A 22,185-nucleotide genomic window follows, 5' to 3' on the forward strand; every position below is an offset into this window, starting at 1 on the left:
CAACAGTCTAAACTAATAAAGCTAAACCAATCAGGCTGAACTAACCAGACTAAACTAATCAGACTGATTTAACCCATCTCAACGGATCACGCCAATTCAATCAGACTAATTCAACCAGACAGAACTAATCAGACTAATTTAATCAGACCAAACCAACTGAGCCAACCAGCCTAATCTAATCAAGACGGCCTGTTCAGGCTAATTTAATCAGATTGTTTTAATTGGATGAAATGAAGGTCATTTGAGGGTCAAATGATGGCTATCTGAAAGTCAATGAAGGTCATTCAAAGGTCACCTGGAGATCAGATGAAGGTCCTTTGGAGGTCAGATGAAGGTCACCTGACTAAAAAAAATTCTTTGTTTTATTTGAAAAGTTAAAATTTGACCAGATATGCAGTGTTTTTGTCTGCTAGATGTTGTAATGCTAACAAAGAGAGTGAGTTTGTCAGTGAATATAACAAGATTTGTGATTTTGTTGGTCTAAGGAGGTATTAGCTGTGACTTCCCAATAAAGAAATAAAGAAGGCTACTTAAGATCTCAAAGGCAAGGAATACTTTGGCCCATTTTCTTGGTACCAGGTTAAAAAGTTAATAATGCAATATATATCAAAGTATTTTTAAAGTAACCAAAGATCTGTACAATTATTCATCCATAAAGGTGATCTTCGCATCTGAGAAGAAAGGAAACACTCAATTGACTTCACAATAGGGCGTAGTGAATGGTAAATTCATTCAGCAGGACATAGTGAAATGAAGTTGAATCTAAAGTTATTTTAAGAGTGTTGATATGGATATTCTTTGACATGAAAGTGAATATTGAATGCCAAATACAGGTTACTGGAAAATTGTATTTTTACCCTCCACTCTATCCCTGAAATTAGGATGCCTTCAGAATTTAATGGAGGCCAGGTGAAAGAGATAACGTAATTGTCATCAACGTGCATGTGAGCAATTAGTCTTTGCTGGTTTCACCTCAGTTGAGTTATCTACATTTTGCTACAACACATTTTGAGTTTGCCATTTAAAAGTTCTTCAACAATTATACCATAATTAAGGATTGAAATGAAGTTAATTTGTATGCAGAAATGCATGAAAACAAAATAGCAGGGACTAAATTTGATTTTAGTGATACAAATTTTCCTTTTGTTCTGGAGAAATGATCACATTTTTACATTCTTTCCATTTTTTTTCTTATTTTTTGAGACAGAGTCTCACTTTGTCACCCTCGGTAGAGTGCCTTGGGTCATAGCTTACAGGTCACTTCCAACTCCTGGGCTCAAGGGATCCTCCTACCTCAGCCTCCCAAGTAGCTGGGACTACAAGTGTCTACCACAATGTCCAGCTAGTTTTCTCTTTTAGAGACAGGGTCTTCCACTTACTCAGGTTGGTCTCAAACTCCCGACCTCCAATGATCCACCTGTCTTGGCCTCCCAAAATGCTAGGATTACAGGTGTGAGCCATCGAGCATGGCCACAGTTTTACATTTTCTTTAAAAGCAATGACCAAGTCCAGATAAAGGGTGCTGTGTTTCCTACTGAGAAATGTGCGAAAGGATTGCCTATCACAGGTCAGTAAGGCAACTGAAAGCAAGAAATTTGGTCTTAGGCCAATTAAGCAGGGACAAGAAAGACTGAGGACAGAGCTGGGAAGGAGAGGCCAGCCCAGCTCTGGGGACCCAAACTGCCATGTACAGTGTACTGACTTCTGATCCAGTCTGGTCCTGCTAAAACAAAAGGCAGGAGAAACTGAGAAGGCCCCACATGGTGCCCAGAACTCTCCAGCTGTCCCCCTCAACATCCAAAGCAGCTCTGAGTGACAGGAGGAAGAATGGTGGTGGGTGAGGGGACTCAAATGGGCAAGGGTGGTGCCACCACTTAATTGGTGTATCTATTATCTAGAACTTGGCCTGGTCACTTGAGAGATTTGAGTACAGAGGAATCCTTGAAGCCTAGGCCAATACCCAGAATTTACCCTCTGGGCTGGCCTTAAGTCTCTGATCCAAGAGTCCTTCTACCCAGCAAAGTGAAGAAGGGACTTGCAGCAGCCAGCATCCACAGCCCCAGTGGCAGAGTGGTCTCTGTGATGACAAAGCATTTCATGCCCCTCCACCAGAAACCAGTTCAGTGTCTCTTCTCTCAATTTCCCCTGTAATATCTGCTCTTATCCACGACCCTGTGCATTTCTCTGAACAAAGACCCCTGACTACCATCTGTCCTTATTGTTCCAATCACTCTACCTTTATTTTACTCCCATTCTTGGGCCTGTCTCTTCCAACCTAGGTGCCATGTAGACTATGAAAGAGCTGCCACATGTTCCTTCTTTGTCCCCTGTGCCCACTGTAGGGCATTTGGCCTGGGTGACTATAATGATCCCTTGTGCGTACCACAATCCCCTGTGCCTCCCACAATCCCTGGTGTCTCCCATGATTCCTGTGCCTCTTGTGGTCACCTGTGCCTCCCACACTCCTGGCCCACAGCAGCATACTCAGCCTTGTGTGATCCCCAGGCCTCCCACAGTTCCCTGTGCCTCCCACCTCCCCTGTACCTCCCACAGTTCCCTGTGCCTCCCACCTCCCCTGTACCTCCCACAGTTCCCTGTGCCCACTGCGGATGCTCCACATCCTTTGTGCTCTCATGATCCTCAGTGCTTCCCACTATCTCCTGCCCTCAAGTAGCAGATGGTGTCCCCTAAGTACCACCTTGGGTCTACTGCTTCTCCATGGCTGATGGAATTATCCCTTCTCTTCAGCCTGCTTTCCAGGGAATATTTGGGCCTGGCCTAAGCTCAGCAGTACGTAAGAGCTGGTCGCAGTGGCACGTGCCTGTAATCCCAGCTGCTCAGGAGGCTAAGGCAGGAGGGATTGCTTGAGCCTAGGAGTTTGAGGTCAGACTAGGCAACTTAGCACTATCCTATCTCTAAATATAAAACTAAAAATACATTTGTAAGATCTCTGGCAGGCAAAATTGGCTATAGGCTACCTTATAGAACAAGGAGCATTTTATAATCTGCAAGCCAGGGGAACCACTTCAGTAAAAAGGCTAGAAATGGCAGATTTCCTGAAAAAGATGACATATGACAAACTGAAGTGTTTTCTCCTTCAAATTCCTTTTTAAAACAAAAATTTTGCCTATATCCCTTTTTCTTGTTTGTTTTTAATCAAAACCCCATGGGTAAGGAGAGTAGTATTATAAGGCAGAAACAGACAAGATTCTTCTACAGAGGCCCAACTGCCCCTCCCAGAGGGGTCACTCGGAAATCAGTGTGCTGACACTGGTACCGGAGGTCTACCCACTCCCCTCAGCATTCCAGGACTCCTGCCATGGCCTGGGCTCCCCACTCTGAGTGTGATCCCTGCAGCAGCAGGAGACCCCCATGGAGCATGTTAGAAGCTCAGAATCGCAGGCCTCGCCCCAGACCCACCCAATTGGGGCCCACATTTTCCCAAGGTCCAGGCGACTCAGGTGCAGAAGCACCGATCCTGCTGCTCAGAGGTGGCCTGACAATTCTCTCAGAGACCCCGGAAAGGAGATGAAATCTGTCTTAGAAAACAACAAACTGTCTGAAAAGGCTATATAGACTGTATGATTCCAATTCTATGACATCCTGGAAAAAGCAAAAACTATGAAGATGGTAAAAAGATCAGTGTTAGGGGTTGTCAGGTGTTAGGGGAGGCAAGATGGGGATTTGAGGATATCTAGGGTGGTGCAGCTTTTCTGCCCGATATCACACTGGTGGCTACATGTCACATTACATTTGTCCAAAGCCATAGAATACACAACACCAGGACTGAGCCCTGTGTAAAACTAAAAATTATGTACCAAGATTGGCTCATTGGCTGTAACAAAGATACCACGCTAAAGCAAGATGTTAATAACGGGGGGAACAATGGAGAAGCGATGAGGGGATATGTGGGAATTTTCCATACTTTCTGCTCACTTTCTTGTAAAGCTAAAACTGCTCTAAAAAATAAAGTCTATTAATGACACAACAATAGCAACAGGCCCTTGGGGCAATAGATATTCTCATACACTTTGGGGACACATAACACTGTCCCTAAGTTGTCTTTATACTGTTTTGTCTAGCTCTATGTGAACTGCTGTTGCTCTGCTTTGCAGCTGGGCATGACCCAAATTGGTAGGGAAGGGGCTCCAAGTATAAGAAGAGTCATGTAGAAGGGGGGCTGGGGTGAGTGCTAGGATCCCTGTGAGCTGGGGCACCCCAGCCAGGATTAGCACACCTCTGCCAATGTAACCCACCCTAGGCCCACCTGGGTTTGGAGAGCCCTGGTTTAGGAGCCAAGTAGAAAGTGATCAAAGCTCAGTTGTATTGTAAGAATGAGGGAAAAACATAGATGTAAGTATTTTGTCCTTTAGCACATCTATTAGAGAATTACTAAATCATAAGGGAATGTGAAATATGGCACAAATTCTAAAGAACGAGTGTTTATGATGACATATGCATCTTACACTTTTTGTTTAAATATGAATTTAATTACACAGAAAATTGTAACTGGCTGTGTGAATAATGTGGGAAATGGCTTTACATTTCAGAACTCACCTCCAGCAATGACAGCATATTTGACATTAGTGCAATGACTTGACCCAGTGGGGAACTCATGATTTCTGTTTCCATCATGGCAGGATGCATCTAGAAATCCCGATGTTAGGGATAGTGTCAGAGAGGAGGCATTTTGGCAGTGGACACACCCTGCTCAAGTCCTCCACAACACAACCACATATAAATACACAAACAGACACATGATGTGAGGTGGTAAAAATGCTAAACGTGTACACGAAGACGACTGTCTTTGAGACTGATGATTGATTCAATCTCTCCATGAATCTGGTCACAAATCCTGTTCCAAAATCATTTCAGTGAAGACAGCAGGTGATGGTTTTAGAAGCGTCTTGGAGCACAGGCAGCTGGGAATAAAGACTGTCACACACTCTCCACAGGCTGTGTACCCTCTCTGGTGTGTCTCCAGATTTTCACTCAGGACTATGTGCTGCCAGCCAGTGGTCATTAGTTAGCGAGGGAGGTTAGGTTTTCTCTTCTGCTGGAGTCCCTGACTCTGTCTTCTTCACTGCTAAGGAGTTTGTCTGAACCTTACTTTTCCCAGTGTTTGGCTTCTTCTGTTTCTGGTTGCTGTTTTGAAGGGATGTCAGCCCCAGCATTTTACAATACTTGTTACACTGGTGTAGTGCTTTAAACTGATCGATGAAGGTTATGGAACAGTTGCCTTTAAATCCTTTATACCTGTAAGTGGGGAAGAAGGAAATATAATTTTAAAAATCAGGACATATCACCAGTTTAAAAAGAAAAATTTTTAAGGAGAAACTTATGGTGCATAGAAATATATTTATTCTTATTTTAGGCAAAAACAAGTGCACGATGGACATACTATTATTGAGAAAAAACAAACAAACCTGTGAACTTAATTAAGGAAAGGCACAGATCCACTGACATGCATGGTAAAGATCAAAGGCCTATAATTAAATGAATGTTCCAGGAGCTCACGACTGCAGTATTACGCCATTTTCCTCCCAGCCATAATGACAAATACTAGGCCACTTTGATAGAAATTAGATCTCTTAGTGATCTGAAAACTACCTTATCCCACCTAAGCTTTTAGAACTTGGGAATGGGCAGAAATTATTTAGTTGAGATCTTTCAGTTTACAGTGGAAGGAATTTAGACTGAGAGGTCACAGGTCTTGCCCAGGAAAGCAAAGCAAGTTGACAAGAGACAAGATTAGACAAGATTAGAATGCAGTCCTCAGTGTCTTCCTCCTGCAACAGAGCTCTCTCCTAGGATATCCCACCTTGACCCCCAAAGGAGAAGAATCTCTGTCCCTGGCAGAGCCTTGTCTCTGGCAGGCTCTAGAAGGGACCATGTTGACCCACAATCATGTTTTCATGTCCCAGTCATGATGGAACATAGTGTGTTCCTTGAATGAACAAGAGCCCAGGCCCCCAATCTCCCCATCCACCTACAGATGAGCACGGCCCATCAAAAAGCAGGTCAAAGGCTCAGGCTTCCTGGGCTCTGGGCCGATTCTCTAAGCTTAGGAGATTATTGCCGTTAATTTTGTTGCTAAGAAGTGACCCTGTAGGTCACTTCTTGCCAGCCACCAGAAAACTCTCAAATTCTTTGTACACATTGACCCAAGCCACATCTCCAGGGTGAATGTCCATGCCAGTCAGATATGAGTGGTATTTCTTGAGATGTCCCAACAGTCCCCCTTCTCACCATGGATGAGCTCATTTGAGTGCCAAAGGAATTTGCCTTCAACATGAATCCTGTAGGAATAACGTTGCTTTGAAGCAGCATGTACATAAACCCACAAGGTCCACCTTACCTCGACTTGAACCCTCCCCATCAAAGCATTCTCCACACTGCTACTAGAGTGCCATCTACAGAACATAAGTCATGCTGTCTCCTGCTTAAAATCTCAGTGCTGTTAAGATAAAGACAAAATTCCTTAATGTGCCATGATCCTGCGCTGTCTGGCCATGTCTCCAACCCACTGATCCTCTTTCGGCCGTCTGAAGTGTCTGCACCCCTCCGTCCCAGGGTCTGTGCCAACACTGTCCCCTCTCTGTTGGAAATGCTGTCCTCCACTTTCTAGCCGAGCCCTGCTCGCCTTGAGTTCTCAGCTCACTGACTTCTGGGAATCCTTTCCTGACCCACCAACAAAGTCCCACCCCCATCAGAGACTCTCCTTCATAGCAAGGCCACACACACACAGTCTGACATCTGTGCGTGGATGTGGGTTAACATCGGTCTCTCCACACACTGTCAACTCTGGGAGGGCAGAGGTCAACACTGTCTGTTCACCCTGTATCCCAGCCCCCAATCCAGAGCTTAGCAGATGGTAGCAACTTGGCAACTAACAGGTAATTGCTTTGAATGTTTGTGGTTGTTCAAAGTATTTTTTTCCGTTTTCTGTCCTTGTGTTGATCTGCAGCAGTGCTGTGTCCTCTAAAGTGCAATTGCACAGGAAAGGACTTCCCTCCCTCCCTTCCCTTCTCTGCAGAGCACTTAGCCCAGTGCCATGCCAGAGGCTACAGGTTCAGCAGAGAACAAGGACGACACTGAGCCATGGCACTTGTCTAGGGAAGAAGATCAACATCAAAGTTTTACAAAGAAATGCCATGAAAACAACACAGGTGTGTCCTGCAGGCCTAGTAAGCCTGATATTAATCAGCAGCCTTGCTACGCTTCTGCCAGTTTTCTAAATCTCCAAAAGGGGATAATACCTACCACATAGGGTGGTTGAGAGGATAAAATGAGAAACTCCATATAAAGCACCTAGCTCCATGCATGACACACAGTGAAGATTCCATTGATGTTGTTTGGGTTATTACTACAAGAATAATTATCAATATTATAATTGGAGCAACGGATGGGGACTTCCTGTGAAGGGGACATTGAAGCTGAGCTGGAAAGGGACGGGAGCAGGGTGTGCCTGGCAGGGCCCAGTGCAAAAGGAACACGTGCTCCTTGTTCAAAAAGTACTAAGTAAGAATTTCAAGACAAAAGCAAAGCCTGAAACTAAAAACAGGCCTTTCTGAGTGTGGCAGTCTGTGCAAATGCACAGATTACCCACCCAGGAAACTTGCCTGCTGGCTGCAGGAGGGTTCTGGACGTTTCTGATTAATAGGGCCGAAGAAGAAGTCTGCAATACTGGCACAATGCAGATTCTGCAGCTCATAGGGTGTCACATTCAAGAAACAGGGCTTCTCTCATTTGCTAAAAAAAAAAAAAAAAACCCATAAAGATCAACACATCAGACTGTGCTTTTTTTCCTGATCAATTCAAGCTGGTTTTAAGCTCTTAGGGACATGAAAGCTTTCTTTCCTCTCTGAAGCTAAAGCTCCAGCCTGCAGCCCCATCCTGACGTGTTTGCTATAAACCCAGAAGCCTCCTCCTCTTCCTTGCTAGGGAACTGCTCTGCCCCTGGGAGCCCACAGCCCATCTCATGAAGTGACTTGGTTTTTAAAAGCCAAGCTTCCTCACTGAAGAAAACATCAACCAAAGACAGAAGCTGGATCTAGCAGGCCAGAAACATTCCATTGTGAACCACATCATCTTTACTCTATCCTCCTCTGCAGGAGACCCCAAGAAAGGCTAAATCTGCCTGTTAGTGTTTCCTTCATCCCTGGTGGGACACGAGGCCAGCTGGACCTGCATTGGTCAGTATTATAGAAGGCTCAGGACCACTTCTGCTGAGTGTGGGGGCTGCGGCTGACTCCCACCAACCCTGAGCTTCTCAGACAAACTGGGAATGTCACAGGTGAGGGCAACTTCCCTGTCTGGGTACAGTGGAAGCAAGTCCAGGCATATGTGTCAGGACGGCCTTTTCAGCACTTGGACAACATCTAGTCTCTGCAGTGAAAAGTAACTAGTTGATGCTGTGACCTTGCAGAAAGGTTTTTTTACGGCCAGGAGCGAATGAAGGATGACAAGTGAGCCCTGGTCTGAAGTACCCACCTCTGCAATGGGAAAAGCTGAGTTTGTTCAAAGGAGCAGGACTTCTGGGTGGGCCCTGGGAACCCAGATTTCTAGAGGATTTCGGGTTCCCTCTTTTCCTCCACTGAGCCTCTTTTCTTAGATCCTCGCAGAACAGCCGGGGGGCAGAGACGAGAGCTGGGTTCTCTCTATGAGAGATGGCCGCACATGGGCACCGTGAAGCCCTCGAGCAAAGATGGCCTCCCACAGCCTGGGAGACCCTTTCCCAGCCGGCCCCCCACCCTCTGCAAGTTCCAGCCTCAGTGCCTTGTCTGTGGAGCATCACTTTGGCTCTCCCCCACCATGGGAAGGGATCTCTCCAACCTCTTCCCTGCCTCTTCTTGAGGACTGATCCACCTCTTGGAATCAGGGGTACCCATAACATCTCCCCCCAGAGTGTGAGCTCTCCCAGACAGCTGTACACCCAGAACTCCTGTCTAGTGGGGGCTTTTCAATAAATCTTGAGGGAATGGGTAACAGCCCCATCCTCAGCACGACCGAACCCTGGCCCTACTCTTATCTGTATGTTGCACTTTGGAACTTCTCTTTCTCATCTGATTTTGGATCCTCAACTTATCCTCCCAGGCCAAGCTGAACGTCCCTCTCCCTAGCTTTCTCTGGTGCAGACTTTTACTTTGCTACTCAGCATCCATAGAATTAAAAATCTCTTTCCTTTCTGAGCTTGATCTCTGTCTCAGCCAGGATGTCGGCTTCTGCTTTGATCTATGGTACTCACAAGTGGCAGCCACTGCCACTGCCCTTGCCCAGGGAGAAAAGCAGGACAATGTCCTTCACGTTTCTATACCAGTTAACTCTAGAGTTGTTCAAAGGGCGGGAGTCCAATTACACGAGGCTCATCTACCCAAGGAGTGGGAAGTGCAGGTTCCTCTGCTCGTGACCTAGAGGGTGCACCGCACGTGCCATGCCGCCCTCAGGACTGAGTCTGGGGTTTCATGGCACCTCTCCATGACTGCCATTGCAGAAACTCTCTATTCTTTTTCTTGTTGGATAGATGTACAGTACAGAGTTGAGCAGTATCCCTCCCAAAAGTTGTGTCCTTCCCCAAAGCTCAGAATGTGACCTTATTTAGAAATAATGTCATCACGGATAAAATTAACTAAGATGATCTCACAGTGGAGCAGGGTGGGCTCTCAATCCCCTGTTGTCTAAGAAGAAAAGACAGAATGCAGGGAAGATGCCATGTGATGGAGGCAGAGGTTGGAGCGATGTGGGTATACACCAGGGATTGCCAGGGACTGCCAAGGAAAGCCAGCAAACGCGGGAGCCCAGAGAGGCCGGGGACAGACTCTCCCTGAGGCCTCCAGAAGGCACCAGTTCTTCCGACTCCCTGATTCAGACGCATAGCCTCCAGCTCTGGGGGATGACACATTTCTGTTGCTTGATGCCTCTAAGTTTGTGGTCATTTGTTAAGGCAGCCCAAGAAATCTAATACAACGGAATAAAGAATCTTGTCATTTGAGACCTTTTTCACATTTTTCCATTTTTAGAAACCTTATAGCTCTGTCAAACTTTACTAGACGGATCTCTTTATCCTTCACTTCCAATGAGCAGTTTTCTCTCCCACCTTTATGTCATCTCTCCATCCTCTCTCACAATGCCCAGAAGTGGAACAGTAAAATCATTCCCCTGAGCGGCATTCAGTGGCGTCTTTTCTGGACCATCTTTCCCCTTGGATGGCAGAAGCGCACACACATCTCCCAGGCATCTGCTCGAAATGCTGATTTGGACTCGTCAGTCTGGGTGGGGGTCTGAGGTCCTGCCTCCATCATAAGCTCCGAGGGACACTGTGCCTCTGGTCTGGGAATTCCACTTCTAGAAGCAAGGAGGTAAACTACTCAATGCATTTAGGGACTTTAATTCACTCTTATTTGACATTGGAAAGGTCTTTTTATTTATCTTGGAACACATCTTATGCTTACGAAGTTTCCGGCAGAGGCCATAATATAGTCCCAGGGAACTCAGCCCTCAGGGGAGGAGCTAAGCAGCGGTAGACTTCCACAATCCTGCTCTCCCTCAACAAAGATGAATGTGAATGAACACGGCCAGGCAGAGTCCTCGCTTACAAATTATTCCTCTCTCCTCTCATCCTAATAATAGATGACACAGCCTTTCAGATGCATAACGGCCTCCAACCGGCAGCCTGCCAGCTCCTGTCTCCCAGCACACTTGCTCAAGGCCCCCCGGCACAGCTGATTGCCACCAGACACACCGGGGAGGGGGGACGCCACAGAAACTTCCAGTTCTGGCAGTTATTTATTTATTCAAGATGGAGTTGCACTCTGTCACCCAGACTGGATGGCACAATCGTAGCTTGCTATAGCCTTGAACTCCTAGACTGGGCAATCCTCCTGCCTCAGCCTCTCAAAGTGCTGGGATAATAGCCACCATGCTTGGCCTTGGCTGGTTTAATAAAGGGCTCACTCAAAGGAATTAGCAGAGGCAAGAAAAACCCACAGAGAAGTCTGATAACCCTTTTAGATGCCAATTGGAAGCTATTTGTAATGGCTTCAGTTTAATATCCTTTCTGAAGAAAATGTTCATTTCTGGGGAATGGGTAGAAGGACACAGAATTCAGGGTGAGAATGGGGGTGAAGATCTGAAACAAAGCTCTAGTTTGGTGTGTGATGTGTCTGTGTAAGATAAGGCCAGCCTAGATTCATGCGTCGGGAGGGCAGACTGTCGCTTGCCTGTACAGGGAGGGGCTCCGGGAGCCTCCTACACTAAACACATCTATTAATTCCTGAAATTCCGCCCATCCCTTTCATTTTTCATGTTTATTCATTTATTTCTTCCTTGATTGGGCACCAGCTGTATGCCAGGCACTGTGGGGGAATTGGAGGATTAATAAATCTGTGGCTCTTTCTCGGAAGCCGGCCATCTCACAGGGAACACAGGGACATAGCAATGGCGTCACACCATAAGGCCATGCTGTGAAAACACGGACAATGCCATTTTCACACTGCCTAGATTCTAAGGTTTCATAGAAGAAAAATGGGTTGGGGGTTCTCCGGCAGAAGGAACAGTGTTCAGAGGCGCGTTCTGAGCAGGAGCAGCCGTTCTGAGGCGAGATGAGGTCGGAGCACATTTGCGGAAGCCTTCAAAGGCAAACTGTGTCATTTTTCTTGTGGGGCAGGGGTTCCCAAAATACATCCAAGGAACAGTAGTCCCACAAGGTGCTTTGAAACTCTGTGCTGTAGGTCCTGTGAGCAATGTTACATCTCTCCTTGCTACTGGGGCGTTCAAAATACATGTTCGCTCTTTAAAGACCCTGTGACATCTCTCACTAAAGAAACCTCCCAAACTTACTTCTCTCAGGGATTCCCAAAACGTTTGGACAAGGGAAATCTTGTTTTCACATAATCACTTCCTTAAAAGTCACTGAGCCGGGCGGCGCCTGTGGCTCAAGGAGTAGGGTGCCGGTCCCATATACCGGAGGTGGCGGGTCCAAACCCAGCCCCGGCCAAAAAATCACAAAAAAAAAAAAAGTCACTGAGCCTTTGTAGGGCACGTCGTAATACAGCCAGATCTGTGTTTTCTCGGCAAGTTTTTTCTGTGGATATCTACAGGGTGACCTTCTTTTCTTGAGGTGGGTGCTCTTCAGCAACCAATCTCAATAAACACCACAGGCATGCGGTCCAGCCCCACCACCTTCACTGCAGGGAGGGAGGGAACCTCTTAGTGCTTCGCCCATGTTTCCTGTCTCGTCCAGACAAGTTGTCAAACAACGGCCCAAATGGTTCCTTCTCCCTTGGAACAAAATCCAGCTCTTCCCTGGGCCCCCCTCGGCCCCAGGTACTGCCAGCTGCCCTCCCTTCTTCCCCAGCACTGTGGCCTCTCCTCAGGCCTCAGGGTAAGCAAGGGTCTGGGCTGCCTCCGTGAAAACTAGTCCTGGCACTGTCTTCCCTGATAGCCACTCTGGCTGGAAAAAAGGCAGACCACTAAGTTTCCTCCTTCTGTAGAAAATTAGAGGAGAGCAGAGTCTGGTCTATGGCACCGTTGGCAAAGGCGTTCTAGAATCCTGCACACTTTCCAGGTGCACTGCTTCTGCAGGTGCCCCAACATCAGGAGGGTCTCTGTGATGTGAGCCCAGAGGGGGCCTGGGGAGGGGGGAGAATGGATCATGTACTGTGGGCCCATTCTCAACGTCACATGAGCCCCATCCCCATGAACGTGCAGGAAGCATGGGGTCCGTTCCTTGATCCATGAACTGAAACTGCAGTTGAGGAGGAGGTGCTGGATAAGTGGCCAGAGATCTGTCTAGAGCCCCGGCTCCCTAAGGTCCACCTTGTCTCTACAGCTGGAGCCTGCAGGCCCACAGGGCAGGCAGCTCGGGGAGGAGGAAGCACATTCTCATTGTGTGTACGCCAGTGGGAGACTCCAACGCTCAGAAAAGCATCCGGGATCCACATCCCAGGCAGGGGTGAGGGTGGGTGGAGGCAAGGCCACACCGTCAGCTCAGCGTCTGGCTTGCACAGTGCTGCCAGAGGGGCCTTCTTCATTGACAAGCTCTGAAATCCTCAGGGAGGGAGTCCTCTCCTCTGATGCGACACCTGACCATGAGTCCCACCTTTGTCTCCTTCCCTTCTGCTTTCAAACAGGCATCTGGCTCCCTCTAGACAGAAGTGCACAGACACGCAGCCCACACCTCCTGTTTCTGGCTCGGTCTAGACCTTGCCCTGTCTTCTGTCGACAAACCTGTAGAGTCCATGGGTTTTGGCAGCGCATTGCCTCTCCGATGGCTGTCACCTGCTCCCACCATCTCGTTTGGCATACACCTTCCTGAGGGCACTGATAACATTTTTCTCGACAATTCTGGTCTCTGCCCAGCCTTATCATTGACCTCTCTGTGACCCCCAACCCTCCCAGCCATCCCTGCCCTTTCTTTATCTATCTCCCTCCCACTGGTCACCAGCCTTTGGGGGTGTGCATGCTCCCACCAGGCTTTTCCATATGTTCTCTCTGTTCAGACCAGTCTCTAAAGCTGGAGGACAAATGACAAGGGGCCCATCTGAGTCCTCAGGTCCTGGAAATGGTCTGAGCAGGGGATAACTAGAACCATCCTTTAGAAGACTTTGGGCAGAGGCCCAGAGGCTGCTGCACTAACCCCTCCGTGGACAGTGTTCTGGCTGTGATGGGCCCAGGATACTCCCAGCACACACTAGGAGCCCCGCTATGGCAGGTGCAGACTCCCCAACATTGAGGGAGTCACCACTGCTGCCTTTATGAGCCGACAGACTTCCTTTATGACAGATTGGCCAAATAAATCAGCCAGTTATCTTGATCAGTTACATTGAGATTCAGGCTGCCTTCTGAGGTAGGTGACAATGGCAGCAATCTGAGAAAACAGGATAAGTGTGTCTCCAAACATACAAAAGAGTGGAGAAGTGTCTTTCTCAGGTCCACTAGGCCCATGGGACGGCTCTCTGCCACTTGGCACTGGGGAGCCAGCCCGGATGTTTGGTGTCCTACAGTGACACAGGTCTTGCTGTGAGACACACTTAAAAGAGATCCTGTTCTAAGGTCCCTATGTTGCCCACCCCCTCGACCCCAAGCAGATTCAGCATTGCTTTAACTAGTCTGCCTAGAGTCACCACACACACACACACACACACACGCACACACGCCTGTTCTCAGGGGTGGTTCTTGAAGAGTAGATTCTGTGTCTTCCCACCTACAAGGCTCTTCTGATCCTTTCTCCTCCAGCATGGTGATGTCTTGACTTGTGACTGGGCAGAGCATCCCAGGTGACTGCTGTGCCCTCTGTCCACCTGTAGTCACTGAGAGCAGAGCACCACTTCTGGAACTGAGCTTGGCTACATGTGGGAGTCTATTTTAATCTCTCCTCTTTTTCATGGGTTGGGAGACCAGAGCCGGGCACGCAGACACTGACGGAGCCTGCTCTGTCCAGGCCCCTGTCTCCTGTGCGTCTGCCTTGACTCGTGCCTGGTCTCTTGTCACCTCCATTTGCTCCATCCCAGGGAACGAGTCATTCAGGCTTCTGTCCAGGGTCGCCTGAATTAGCCACATGCCACCTCCTCATTCCTTCTTCCAAGGTAGAAAGACGCCACTCTGGCAGCCACATAGCGAGGAGTCCTTTGTGGCTATTCACACATTACTGCCTGGGAAGAAATCTGCTCATGATATTTCTCTCTCTCTCTCTTTTTTTTTTTTTTTTTTTTACTTCAATCCAGCAACAGGAGATTGGCTTTGGGGTGGGGGGAAGAGACTGCTGAAGACAAAATGTTGGCTCTGGTGCCCTCTGGTGGCTGAATTGCAATCCCTCCATCACTCCTCTGGCTGGAGGGGGACTTGGGGTTGGAAGGCCACCTGAAACTCTGCTTCCCTGCCTGAGTAGCTTTGGGTTGATTTAGGGTTAGTAAGGTTCAATTTCAAAGTCTCTAGTCATAAAATTAGGCATTTTCCCTTGTCTCCTTCAGAGAACTCTAAATGGCTGAGCAATTTCAAACCAGAAATGTGTTCATGGGTCCAGTTACTATCTTGGGTCTACCTAGAAAATGTATTATTGGATGTCAATCAAGACAACCCCATTTGCCATACTTTATAACTTGAAATTTCCATATTCGACATTTGCCAAAAGATTAAAGGCACTAAGGTACAGGGGATGGATTTCCAGACAAACTCATATCACTGGCTCCCCAGAGAAAGATACCTACTTCTGTTTTAAGGCTCATACTACCAAGAAAAGTTGAATTAAAATGAATCAGTCATGACAGTTCTCTATTTTCTTTATAAGATTATAGTAACTATTTATCTCCCAATAGCATCACAACCTCTCACTTCCTTAAGCAAGAGAGCAAGATAAGTCACATCACTGGGTATCAGCAGCCATATATGGATTGAGACAGAGGGAATATTTTCTTTAAAAGACAAACAGAACACCACTTCTTACAGCAGCACCACTCCCTGCAGCTCAGCAATGCCGACACCAGCCTTCCATAGAACTCAAACTCATGACTCTCCCTTTTCATCATGAATGAATTAGGCTCCCACACAGGTGCTTGCTGAGAAAGAATACAACTCTGCTAAACCAGCCCTTGGTTCTCTGGGAGCCCCTGCAGGCTGCAATGCTCTCCTTCCTTTCTCCTCTCTGCCCATCTGCCTTCATACTTGTACCCTTCTCTTCTTATCTGCAAGGTGCTTTTGAACTTGAGCCTTTTCCAAGTCCATTGCCATTGTTCAGCTCCCTTTTGCAGCTTTGGTGTTCACTGGAGAACTTCAATGGAACCTCCCCTGCCAGCACTGAGGATCTATCTGCCTTATTAGCTTGGAGTGCTGGCCTGTGTCCCTTACGTCCAGCAGTAAGGATTTCCTGACCCCTGCCTGCACACCACACAGGCTGCCCATGCCCCACACTGCATCCTCACTGTGTAGTGAGAAGCTTAGACACAGTGGTTTTCACACCAGAGCAGAGGGATCCTAGGAGCCTTGAAAGAGGCCTCCCACTACCCTTTACCCTCTGACTGAAGAAGTTCCCACACTTTTTATCAGTTTTTCAAACTGTAATTCAAAGATATGTTTCTTTGGGGGGGGAATGTAGCTAAAAATGGTTTAAAGAAAAGTTAAGAAAAACAATGTACAGGAAGATCTAATATGCCTTCCACAGCTCTGAAATGCTTCTGAATTCCCTCCTGTCCCATCTCCTGCTACCGGCCTCTCCTTGCGTGGGAAGGCAGTAACACTTTACAGGCAGTGTTTTGCCCTCGGCTCCAGCCATCAGCTCTTCTAATGGGTCTTGGGCAGCTGTCCCAGGCCAGATAAGTCACATTAAAGCTGAGAACAAAACCAAAGGATTGGATTTCTTTTTAAATTGGGGGGGGGGAGTGCCATTTGAAACTTCCAGTTGGTCTGGGTTCCTGGAAGCTGTTGACATGCTTTTAAAAGATGTCTTAAATAATCATGCTCTTAGGCCCATCTTAGTTTTGGAACTTCCAGCCAAGTTTACTGTTTGCTTTGGTCTAAATAACAGTTTGAAATGTGCCTACTCTGGTGTCAGGCTGAGGTGCAAGAAGGGAAAGGAAGCTAATGTTTATTTAGCTCATGCCAAGTTTCAGGGACTAAGTGTTGATTTACTGGGGGACCCTCAGGGTCAGCCCCACTGTCCCCATTCTGTATATCACTGGCTTTGAGAACTTAAAGTGGCTTCCCACATCACGCAGCTGGTACAATGAGAAGCCAGGATTTAAGCCAGGTCCAGCTAATGCCTGCATTTGAATGCCCTGCAGAAGACACAGCGTCTGGAAAGGAAGGCTCCATTAGGGGAACTCTTCTGGAGTCCAGAAGCCATCATAAACAGGGCACCATCTAATTTATCTTCTACATGGGGACACTTGTCCAGGGCAAATGCTAAACTGGATGGGAAGTGAGGACATCAGACATAAGCTGGTACTACCATGGGGAAACTGGGATGCATGGCCATCCTCTCATCAGGTTGACTTTCCAGACGCTGAGAGGCAAGACTACCACCAGGAGAAACAGAAATAAGAGGCAGGGCCAGGATTTGAACCGAACTTCCCTCTACAACCCCTGTCCAATTACCCTCCATGGTCAATTGGTGGGATCACAACTATGGTGCATTTTATAAGGGTACATGTTAAATCTACTAAGTGTAGAATATAAATGTCTTAACACAATAACTAAGAAAATGCGGTGAAGGCTATGTTAACCAGTTTGATGAAAGTATTTCAAATTGTATATAAAACCAGCACATTGTACCCCAAAGTTGCATTAATGTACACAGCTATGATCGAATAAAATAAATAAATAAAAAATAAAACCCCTGTCCAGACCACCCCACCACAGCATGTCCCCTCCCTGCATGCTCTTTTCATAAGCTCAAGGTCATACCAAATTCCCTAAAGCTTGTAACAAACAGGGCTCCAGACAGCATCATAGGAGAAGTACTGAGATAATTCCAACACAAAGCTTTGTTACCCCTGAGCTGCAGCAGGCAAACCCACTACATTGAACCTTGGTTCCAAAACCAAATTGGAAGCTTTGTAGAATCAGTGAGAACTTCATGACTCAAAGGTATCCATCTAGAGGTTGAAAGAGTGATCCCTTTCTACTTTTTTCAAATCCCTCCACTTCTCCCATCCTTCATTAAAGCTAAAAATTAGCATATTTGTTAAGGTGTTGCTGATGCTGATGATCAGAAATAACCAGAGAGCTTGAATGGGAAATAAGGCCCCCGCTACCTCCTCCAAGGGCTCCCACACTCAGGACCACCACAGTGTCATCACCACAGGTCAGAAACCATACAACCAGGGACAGCCCAGTGCCTGCTGAGAAATGTTAAACTCACCAATCCTGAGCCTCCTTACCCTGCCTCACCCACTCCTTCCTGAAGAAACCACGGTAAAGGGTCTTGCTCACATTTTTCTTTCACTTCCTGTGCCCCCTGACTGATCTGGCGCCACCCCAGGTGGCCCCGTAGTGACATGGCACACCCCTTCCTCTTGGGATCTGTGAGTAACAAGCTAATTTTCAATGGCAATGGTCTCCTGGTCTGTTGGCCTTCCCTTACCTAATAATAATAAAACACACATTTTAAAAGAAGCCAATCTCTCCAAAGATCATGTGCCCACTTCACCTCCTCAGGACAGATGGTCTCAGTGTGTGGAAAGAGTGGACGTGTGAAAAGGCAAGGGTAGCTCCAATACAGACTTTGATTTTCATCAAGAACCACAAATGGCTATTTTTTCTTCAGTGGTGATCAAGTAAAGAAACGAGAAGGGCAGTTTGTTAAAAAGATACCCCAGTAAGCAAGAGGGACTTTACCTAACAATTGCAATCAGTGTAACCTGGCTTATTGTACCCTCAATGAATCCCCAAAAATAAAAAAAAAATAAAAAAAGATACCCCAGTAAAAAGTTACCATCTCATCATCTTGGTGCACCTCATGCTGACAAAAACAACAATCTAAATTAGAAAAATAAAACCATCAACAACAATAACATGTAACTAATCATAGCTGAATGAGAGCCATTTGCTCCTGTAATTATCATCATTGGAGTCTGTGAGCTGCCTACAGTGCTTTTTGGAGAGAAATAAATTTAAAATACAGGCATTGAATTCCCTGCACTCAATTGCGAATATATATATGAATTTTTTTGCAAAGAAGCTCTTAATAAAGACGATATTAATGTAGAAGGATAAAATATTCCTAGTTTAGAAGCCATCCCAGTAATGCTGAGACATTTCTCCCCATGGCACTCCTGTTACTAATTAATCTTGAAATGTGTTTGTGAGAGTTCTTGTTTGTTTCAAAGTTAGGAAACAAATGCATTTACCTATAAGAACAAAGTCCATAAATACTTTATGCAAGAGAAATGAATTGAATTCATCCCAAGAACATTTGTCATCCAGATAGAGTCAGGACAAGGAATTCACTTTGCCCACCTTGTTGCGACAGCATCTGCCTGGAAGGTGTCTGGAAGGCTGGTGTGAAATGACAAGCATTCCATTTTTTTCCTACTTACCCTTTAGCCAGCGTTGCTATGCCAACGTCAGTTAACTTCATGCCTACGCCTACAGGAAGAGACAGCAAATGGGGTTTGTGTTACTCAGGGCTCCTCAGAAAGATTGGCCATCTGTCCCCAGGAGAGGGGTAGTGGATACTTCATCCTCACTTCCCTTCCCGTGTAAATGTAAATGTGCACTTTCCTCTTCGTTTCTGCCATCCTAAGCCTCCTTTGGTTGAGGCCTTTTAGACTTACACCTCACTTTAGTGGTTGATCGTGGGGAAGGCGGCAGCTGAGGTGGTCAAGCCTCCTAGGAGCAGACAACCCACCACCTTTCAGCAGCAGGAATGATGACCTCTGCCTGCCCAGCCCACCTACCCTCTGACACAAAGGGACCCAGCTACTCGTGAATGGGTCTCAGGCTGCTGTTCACCAATACCCCCCTCCCCAAATGCTCCCATTTCAGTTTAGGTCCAACCCCTCAGTCATCAGTGAAGGAGGAAACCATAGAAAGGGGGGTGGACACAGGCTGGGTGGTTAATGTGAACAGCGAGAAAGTTCCAAATGACCTCCCACATAAGATATTTGTACATGACCACACACACACACACACACACACACACACTTCATACAAGAAATGGTATTCCTAAAAAATTTTCTGTATACAGGGATCTGACAATTAAGTTTTGAACTTGTCACCATGAACTTACATTAGCAGCACTGTACAAACAACTCCATAAGGTTTCATAACCTTGGTATATCAGTGTCTCGGGGTTGTGTTTGTGTTGATGTGTGGCAGTGTCTTGCTGAGTGGCATTCATTATTGTTGTTGCATGTTTTTTGTGTGCCATTGCAAGAATGTCAGAGCTTGAATTAGAGCCACAAACATTCATAAATTTCTTGTTAAACTTTGCAAGAGTGGAAGTCAAATCAGGGACATGTCAGTCCAAATTTATGGGGATAATTCCATGAAGAAAATGGCAGTGTACAGGTGGATTAAATGTTTTTCTGAGGGGAAAAAAAAGCATCACTGATAAAGAAAGGTCAGGGTGGCCAATAATGAGCAGAACCAACAAAAACATTACAAAAACTCATCAAATTGTGCCTCAAAATCATTGGCTGACTGTGAGAAATATAGTAGACCAAGTAAATATCAATAGAAAAACAGAAAAATATTAACTGAAAATGCAGGCCAACACTCATGGCTCATGCATCATGACAATGCACCAGCTCACACGGCACTATCTGTGAGGGAGTTTTTAGCCAGCAAACAAATAACTGTATTGGAATGCCCTCCCAAATGACTTTTTTCTTTATCTGAAGATAAAGGAAATACTGAAATGAAGATATTTTGATGACATTCAGGACATCAATGGTGATATGACAACAGCTTTGATAGCCATTCCAGAAAAAGAGTTTGAAAATTACTTTGAAGGGTGGGCACTGGCAATGGTGCATAGCTTCTGAAGGGGGTACTTTGAAGGTAAGTATAATGATATTCAGCAATGAGGTATGTACCACTTTTCCTAGGATGAGTTTGCAAACTTAATTGTTAGGGCTTCATCTACTGAAAACATGCTGAATGTTCAGCAGAGAAGCTTAAAATCTATAGCACTATAGATTTAATAGACTATAATTTATAATAGAGTATAGATTTAATAAGACTCACCTATTAAAAATGAAATGAAATGCTACATCTTAATTTACCTTTTGGCACATCTGGATTTTTATATATATTTCTGAGTTTGCACCTATTGGGGATGTAATAATAAAGTCAGTCTCTGGCTATGTGCTGTAATGGGAAGGCATTTTTGGCATGAATTATTAAGATGAACTTTATTACACTATCTGGCTGGTCATTTCAGGCTCCTTTGTTAAACTTTGTTTCTGATAAGAGATTAGTAACATCTTGTAAGGGTCAAGGTGCTTGAAGGCACCCAGCAGACCTCTCTTTCCCTTCCCTCCTGCCCTCTCTCCCCCGAGGGACATCGCAGGCCCACGGCATCCCTGGAGCCCAGGTCAAGCTTCTCACCCTGCATGTCTGTGACTAGCAGGCAGCCACTGGTTTTCTGGTAGACCCAGTGCTGGAAGGTACAGCATTTCTGACCAGCTTCTGATTCTCTTCTCAAGAAGTTGATTTCCTTCCCATCCCTGATGGAATACTTCACAAATTCTCCAATCAGCTCCTCCTCCACTGTTGCATACGGGATATTGTTCTCAGGCCGATAAATAAGAAAAATAGGAATGATCCTGGAAGGGAAGAGGACACAGGTTGTGTGTCCTCTTACACATTGGATAGTCCCCAATGACTATCCAATGTGTAAGAGGAAATGTTTATGTTTTGTATTTGTTCTTTAAAATTCCTCCTTAGGATGGAGTTTACTTATTCATATAGAAGCAAATGTCTTTATTATAGTCTTATCTTAAGGATCCTTGGGTCAGTGACTATAACCAATCCTTCCTTCCTTCCTTCTTTCCTTCCTTCCTTCTATCCACTCATCCATCCATTTATCCTGCTTTCCTTTCATTCAGTCAATGAATTTTATTCAGTGGCCTCTCTGTGTCAGATGGTCTTCTGGATGTGATTCTCCATAACAGCAGTAAAGAAAACAGAGGCGCTGCTCTCGTAGGCCTCACAGTGAAAGGAAGGAGACAGACAATAAAGAAGTAAATGTGTGGTGCTCAGTGCTAGAGGAACGGAGCATAGGTAGCACCGGGGCGGGGAAGGGGCTGCTGTTCTGCTTAGGGAGGTCAGAGTACTCCTTGCTAGTGAATAAAGAGCACGTGAGCAGAGACCCTTAGGCAGTGAGGAGGGAGCCATGAGGTCATCTGTGGAAAGAGCATTCCAGTAGAAGAAACAGCAAATGGAAAAGGGTCTCTGTGGGCAGAGCACTCAGCATACGGCTGGGGCGCAGCAAGCCAGGGAAAATGGGACTGTGGCAGGGAGGGGACAGGAGGGCTGGCTTTGGGGAACTGGGAAGCCACTCAGAAAACTCTGCATTGACATTGAGTTGGATGAGAAGCCTTTGGCGGGTTTGGGGCAAGAGGGGGAACATGTTCAGGCCTCTGTGTTAGGGGCATCAGTGCTGCTCTGAGCAGACTCTGCTAGGGGGGGTGGGGGGTAAGAGCAGAGCAAGGAGATGGGGAGGAGCTGCATCGTAATGACAGCAGA

At 46.3% G+C, this 22,185-nt stretch overlaps 1 protein-coding gene across 2 annotated transcripts in view; it reads right to left on the reverse strand.

The window, feature by feature from the left end:
- Positions 1 to 4,279: 4,279 nt before the first annotated feature.
- The window catches only part of ALPK2 (alpha kinase 2), a 119,409-nt gene continuing 101,503 nt past the window's right edge, over positions 4,280 to 22,185 (reverse strand). Inside the window, exons 11-13 of one of the 2 annotated variants that reach the window (XM_053571816.1) lie at positions 21,046 to 21,263; positions 19,032 to 19,080; positions 4,280 to 5,256 (exon numbers count right to left, since the gene is read on the reverse strand). In XM_053571816.1, the coding sequence (XP_053427791.1) occupies positions 5,040 to 5,256; positions 19,032 to 19,080; positions 21,046 to 21,263 (484 nt within the window). In that variant the 3' untranslated portion in view covers positions 4,280 to 5,039. Of the gene's footprint in view, positions 5,257 to 7,621; positions 7,753 to 19,031; positions 19,081 to 21,045; positions 21,264 to 22,185 lie in introns of those variants that run through there. The other variant, XM_053571817.1, reaches the window with a different exon arrangement.

Source organism: Nycticebus coucang, chromosome 19 (genome assembly GCF_027406575.1).
Source record: "Nycticebus coucang isolate mNycCou1 chromosome 19, mNycCou1.pri, whole genome shotgun sequence".
NCBI lineage: Eukaryota > Metazoa > Chordata > Mammalia > Primates > Lorisidae > Nycticebus > Nycticebus coucang.